The sequence below is a fragment of the Leiobunum rupestre genome, chromosome 9 (genome assembly GCF_980474605.1).
Source record: "Leiobunum rupestre chromosome 9, qqLeiRupe1.1.hap1, whole genome shotgun sequence".
Lineage (NCBI taxonomy): Eukaryota > Metazoa > Arthropoda > Arachnida > Opiliones > Sclerosomatidae > Leiobunum > Leiobunum rupestre.
The window spans coordinates 4,119,099-4,126,028 of NC_143392.1; the positions used below are offsets into that span (position 1 = coordinate 4,119,099).

Below are 6,930 nucleotides of genomic sequence, written 5' to 3' on the forward strand. Positions count from 1 at the left end.
TTAAAAAAAAAACCTCGACTTTCTCTTTCCCCCCATCCCCCCCTTACGAGTTTAAGCGTGTATGTTGAAAAATAAAACATAAATTCGAACGAAACATTTATTAACGCAAAGGAAGATATTACAAAAAATGATAACACTGAATATAAGAAAAATTATACGAAATGAAAATACGCGCGCGAATTGAGAAAATTACGTAATGGTTTTTTAAAAACATAAGAGTTCGAAAAATAATTAATTGTTTTTTTATAAAGAAAAGTTTTAAAAGAATCCTTCGTCTTCCTCGAAGAGCGGCGAGGGAGCCGTCTGGTGATGGGTCTCCAACCACTTGGCGAAGCGTCGGGCTCCCTCGTCGATGAAACCGACACCGATAGTTCTGGTCGATGCTGATGTCCTTGGCCTTGGGGCAACCGATTTCCCCGAGTTCGATCACCTCTTGGGGGATGAGTTTCCTGAGGACGTGACATTTCTCCTCTCCCTTGCAGTAAACGAATTCGGAGTCCTCGGTTAAGGCCTTGAGCCGATGTTGTAGCTCGATGTAAGGGGTATCGCCGTGGTTCCAGAGGTAACCGTTGATATGGGTAAAGACCCATTGATTTTGCCGGGCTACGTGGTGAGAAAGACCGCTACCGTGGTACGGAGGTTTAACGAATAAACTTTTAACTAGGGGAAACTCCCCGACGAACGCGACGGCAACTTCTTTAACGACCGGTTCGTATTTCGCGCCGAGTAAGAATTCAAAATCGACAACTACCAGCGGTCTTTCCATGATGTTTCTGTTGGCTGATACCCCCTCTGACTCAAGGTAAGTTAAATCCGCTTCTTAAATAGGGTCTCCACGCGATTGTCATTACTCCATTGGTTCCTCGTGAACCTATCAGCGAAGGAGGTCAAACTCCGCCCCCTATAGCTATGTTCCAGATAGAGCACGCAGTATTGTCCGCAAACTTTGCTTCCCACGGCCTGTAGACGACGTCTATTGTAGAGTATTTTCGAGGAATGTTTTCTCAGGAACTTTTTTATCGTGGGGAGGGTCACCGGACGACCCGCCGAGTCAAAGTACCCGGCCCTCCTGAAAGCGTCTAGGTAAATAGCTACCCAATGAGTCCCGGGCCCGTCGTGAGGATCGAGGTTAACGACCAGGGAGGCGGGGAAGGAAGGGATATATTCGGGGAGTCTATCGGAAGCAAAGGCACCTTGATACCCGGGTAAATGCCCGAGGATCTCGTTTATTTCTAATGTGTTCATTTTAATAATCAATCACCACGTTGCGGTCTTTGTCTATTTGCATTAAACTATGAAATTCCCCGTAAATAACGACCGAAACCGATTCAGTGAGCGGGGTTTCGAATCCCAACTCGATACGTAACTGTCCCCGTCTTACGGGGTTCCAATGAGAGTTGTCACTCGCGGAAAGATCAGGCGTGATATCAAAGGCATATAGAGTATACCCCCTCGGATATTCTGAGTGCGATATACTATTCCCATCATCTTTAAAATGTATATTAGTCCCCGTCAACAAGGTGTAATATTCACGGGCAAATTGATTCTGGGAAAACTTGGGCTGGAGAGGTTTGCTCGGAACCGCGTCCGAATCAACGTAGAGAGATAAGAAATTTAACCCGAATGGTTGAAAGTTATAAGGATTTTTATGAAAATCGCCCGCGCAAGCCGTATGCGAGACTAGGCCGATAATAACGCGTTGAGGGAGCGGTCCCAGCCACACATTGTCGAGACTCGTATTTGAAACGCCGGTGAGCAGTACGTGGCTTTTCACTTCGGTTCGGGTAAAGGGGTACTTCGCGGTGGCGCCTAAGAGAGCGTTTTCGTGAGCCAGAATGATTTGAGGACTTATTTTGCATTTCCGTATTTCCAAAGTAGCGTCCGTTATAGCGATCTTAAAATTCCCCACGTTTAACGAGGGGTCTCCCATAAGGACGAAGGCCGTTTTACTCCTTGAAAGTCGAACTTTAATTTCCACCCCGCTTAGAAGGTATTTCGGAATGTTGAAAAGGTCGGCGTATATTGCCCCTACTAAGGAAATTTCCTTTGAATCCTTAATAGCTGCTTGACGAATCTTGCTCCCCGAGTTGGTAATTATATCGTCAAACTTTCCGGCAGCGTCTTTGGCGTAGAGACACGAAGTCAGGTGAGAAGTTTTAGCCTCGCCAGAATAGTTCAAGAGCGATTCTAAATAGGCTCGGTATGAATATCGACTTGCCGAGGGCGTGATTAAATTGTCGTTCAAGTAGATTTCAATTTGATCGAAGAGACTATGCATTAGGTTATTACAAGTTGATAATTTAACGTCGGGGTCTAAATTAGCCCCATTCTCCCGCGTTACTTTACATTTAACGTGAAGGAGACTCATCGCGAGATCCGTATACTCGGGGCTTTTAGGGATACAAAATTCAATCTGGGAATCATCTCGTAGCGTAGAGATCGGTCGATAGAAAGTTGGAGTCGCGCTTTCGACGCTAGTTTGCACGGGGGTGACCGAGAACAGGTCCAATTCCGATTTCAAGGCTTCAACTTTGTACATTTTGGTTCTTTTTAGTTGAGGGAAAAAATGTCACGAACGTGTTTCGTGGGCTTCCGACGAGCTACTGCCCCGATTCTGCGTTTAACGGTCCTTTTTCTAGTTTTCCTCCTGCTCGTTGTTTTCTTCTTCTTGCTTCTCGTTTTAGTTCTCCTACGCTTTTTCCGCCCCGAACCGCTTTGTCCGGTTATCCCTTCTAGAGCTTCACCGAAACGTTTCCTCGCCGAAGATTTTATATTTTCCCCCGCAACGGCGTCATTGAGAATTTTACTGCCGACCCCCAACGCTTGTTTTCCTATATACTTCGCCCCTCTAACTAAAAGAGGGGAGGCCCAGCGGAAGAGCCCCGAGAACAGACTTCCGAGACCGTGCCCTTTCTGATAAGCCGCTCCTTGATAGAAATTAGACCCCCCAGTTTGCGCTTGATTAAGATAATAATTTCTATAGGGACAGGACCCCCGCGCGTCGAGGACATCAGGCTTAGGCATCTTGTTTCCGTAGATGTAGTTTAACCGTCAGAGACCCGAAGGCAAATGGCGCCGGTTTCCCCTGAGGGTTCATTATATGTACTTGGATCGTGTCGAAATAGCGTTTGGAGACTCGCACGTAATGAGGCACGTCATATATTTTCCCGACGTTATCTCCGAACGAGCCTTCTACGGGGACAATCCTAACGAGAGGAACGAGAGTGTCACCCACCATTTGATCTTCGACGATATTAGTATAAACGTAAAGTTGAGGGGGGATTTGAAAGCCTATAAGGGCCGGCCTAGCGCCCCGGTAACCCCTTTCCAAAGATTGAATCCCGGGATCGAAGCCCAATGTCATGGCTAGACCAAAATGAAATTGCACTAGTACGTTATGACGAAAGGGGCTTATTCGAACTCGGCGAGTGATCTCGTTATATTGAAGAGACGTCTTCATATCTTTAATAATTTCGTTTATTATCTTAATTAAATGTTCGATGGAAGAATAGTATCCTATGGGTACCCTATAAACGTGGGAGGTCCCTCTGGGTCTTCTAGGCTGAGCCGCGCATTCGGCGATCTGAGCTTCACCCGTAAGAGTTTCTCCGTTTTTGGCGACATCGAAAATCTGCTCAGTTTTTTTCCCTTTCGGATTTTTTTTCCCCGGCGTGGTAATTTTAAATGTTATTCCCAAACTAGGTTGATCGGCTTGAGGCGGCTCTAGGTTTTTTTCGATGCTAGTCTCCGGTTCATTTTGCTTGACTTCGATTGGAGACGGGTTACATTCGACAGGAGGGATTTCGTCGACAACCATGAAAACGATAGTGTTTTGTCCCTCGAGGACGTTGAAGAACGCGCTAGTGTAATTTATCTCAGCTAGCCCGCACTCCCAAGACCCCGCCAATTCGACAGGTTTCGGTAACGCTGAGGTATAGGACGCCATCGTATTGTCGGCGTAAACCCGCATGCTAGCGTTTAAAGGTAATGTCAGATACATCTTTTTTCTTGACCCACGAGTTCGCGTTCGACGGATATCCTACGAAACTGACAAAGTATTCGACCTGATTTTTGCGTTTCCGAGACTTGAGAATTTTATCGATCTTGTATAGTCGAGGTTTAGCGACTAATTGCAGTTCTTCCTGATAGTAACGTCCCTTTATTCCCTCCCCCGTTAAATCTTCGATCGTGTAAAGGGGCGGGTCTAAATTTACGAGGCGGGTGATTTTAAAGACTTCCTTTGACCAGGTACCGGGGTAGGCTTTATCAAAGACCCCCCTGTATTTGCTGATACGACAAAAGTCACCGACTTTAAGTTTAGGTTGACGTCGGCTTTTCACGGGGATTTCCTTGTAAATTGTTTTAAATACTTTCAGAATATTATCCGGTTTCACGTCTAGAGGTGACATTTTTATAGTGGAATGTTTAGTGGTATTGTAGCTATGAATTAAATCAGGGAGGACGTCCAAGTATCGATAGGTGTTATTAGCAGTGAAATATTTATACATTTTAGCCTTTAGCGTACGATTTAGTCGCTCGACCATACACGCTTTGATTGTATCGTTTTCGCTAGTAAAGAATTTAACTTTTTTACTTTTAAGGAAATCCTGATATTTTTCCCCGTGAACTCCCCCCCTTTATCGGTTTGAACTTTAAGAGGGGTGAGATCCTCGAATATTTTCTCGGTCGCGGCGATTACGTCTTCGGCTTTCTTACTTTTTAAAGGGACTGCCCACGCGCGTCGCGATAATGTATCGATACATACTAGTAGGTAATTAAAGCCGGAATTGTGTTCGGAAATGTCTCTCATGTCCGCCAAGTCCATTTGAAACTGGTCGCCAATATTAGTGACAAAAACCTTGCTCCTTTTAAATTTCCGATAGGCGGTCTTATGTAACGTGTACGATTCTTGCTTCGTTAACCATTTTTCTACCGTTTCCCGGGGAATACCTCTGTCTTTCACGGCCTGATAAAGTTTTTCCAATCCGTCGAAACTCGCGGGATGTTTTGGATCGTAATAAATTTTTTTCAAGACTGCCTCGGGGTTAGAAACTCTTCCCATATTGGTTGTTCCGTTTTCCTTTTTTTCGCGCCTCTATTGATAACCCCTTTCGATAAGTCCCGGGGTTTAAATTGGAGCGGAGTCCGAACGACTGATGCTTTTCTAGGTTTCGCCGAAAATGTAATTTTTTTCTTCTTCACTCGCGGGATGGTTTTCTTGAATGATACCGTAGGCGTGAACAAGGCGTCGAACTCGTTCCAACCGGTGGGGGGAGGCGTTCATTTTCTATTTATAGCCCCAACGGCGTAACTTACGAGCGTAGCGATATCTGACCCGGGCACGCGCGTTTGATCTATAAACAACTCGCCTTCACTCGACCACGAAACTTTATCGCCTAAGCTAATCAATCGGCTAATTAAGTCCTTCGCACTCGCTCTAAACTGAATCGGAACGAGATTTAAGAAGGCCGTGTCCTGCCCGGTTTCTTTTCTATTTTTTGGCTTCGTCGCTATATCCTTAATGTTTTGATATCGATGGAAGATAAAATAACTTGCCAAACATGTTTAACAGTTTTCCCTAATCAAAATTGTTACGATTACCATTTATCAGGACCCGAGCCCTTATGTAATAAAATTTACGTTTGTAATCTTTGCGGAAATTTTGTTTAAGCGTAAGGCAGTACACGTTTGTGGAGAGACCTATTGTCTTTCGTGTAGTGAGTGTAACCCCGCAGGTCATCTATCTTACATGCAACCTTTAAAGACCGACCGTAAAGATTCTGCCGATAAAACTACTCGTTCTCGAATAAATAGCAATAATAAACGGGTCCACGACTCCGACAATGAACAATCACCACTGACCAAGAGAAGTACTCCAAAAACGGAAGTCTTTGTTTTTTATGACTTGGAATGTAAACAAACAATCCTACTGACGCCAATGCTTTGATTCACGAACCAATTTTATGCGTTTCGCAAAAAGCGTGTAAATTCTGTTTCGAAGAAAAAGATAGTCAGTACGCATGTGCTAAATGCGGTAGTGGTCCTCAGGAGAAAATATTTCTCTCAAAAGACCCCGTCGGCGACTTTCTAGAGTATCTTCGTACGCTTAACAGAGTGGCTGATAAGATAATATGTATCGCCCATAACGCTAAAGGTTACGACGCGCAATTTATAGTACGTAAAATGATCGATTTAAAGTGGACCCCTAAAGTCTTGACAGACGGGACCAAATTCATGAATGAACAGTATAAAATTCTTAGATTCCTTAAATTTTATGCGCTTTGCACTTTCTCAATTCGTTTCCACATTCGGTTTAGATAATAATTTAAATAAGGGACATTTCCCGTGTACTGTTTAATACCGTAGACCATGAATTTGATCCCGCCCGTTCAAACGAAACCAATTACGTACTACATAATGACATGCCTCCGATGGAAGCGTACGACCCTAATCGTTTAAGTGGTAAGGCCTACGCTGAAATTATCCAGTGGTATAACGATTCCCGGTCCGAAGCTTGCAGTAATTCGGACCCCAACTTTAATTTTTTTTTATTATAAAAGATATTTAATCCGGTATTGCCGCCAGGACGTAAACATTCTTTTGCAAGGCTGTTTATCGTATCGTTCTATTTTCATGGATAAATTCTAAATAGACCCTTTCTTAACCGCGATAACGATTGCGGGAGTATGCAGTTTTATCTTTAGGAAACACTTTTTACAGCCCGATACGATTGGTGTAGTGCCCCCTTTCGGCTATCGTATGAACTGCAACCAGAGTTTTGGAGCGATCGAATGGCTTGAATGGGAGTCTCACTTACGGGGGACGGAAATTCAGTCTGCTTTTAATGGATTTGAACCTAGAATTCTTAACATTAACGTGGACGGACTTTTCGATAACGAAGTGTTTCAATATCACGGATGTTATTTTCAC

At 44.2% G+C, this 6,930-nt stretch overlaps 1 protein-coding gene across 1 annotated transcript; it reads right to left on the reverse strand.

The window, feature by feature from the left end:
- Nucleotides 1–1,246: 1,246 nt before the first annotated feature.
- Nucleotides 1,247–2,539, reverse strand: LOC149926322 (uncharacterized protein F54H12.2-like). The gene has a single exon (XM_090157669.1). The coding sequence runs from the start codon at nucleotides 2,537–2,539 to the stop codon at nucleotides 1,247–1,249; it is 1,293 nt and encodes a 430-aa protein (XP_090013795.1).
- Nucleotides 2,540–6,930: the final 4,391 nt, after the last annotated feature.

Bases quoted from the DNA above. Each gene is read 5' to 3' on its own strand.
- LOC149926322 (XM_090157669.1), bottom strand. From the start codon at position 2,539: ATGTACAAAGTTGAAGCCTTGAAATCGGAATTGGACCTGTTCTCGGTC.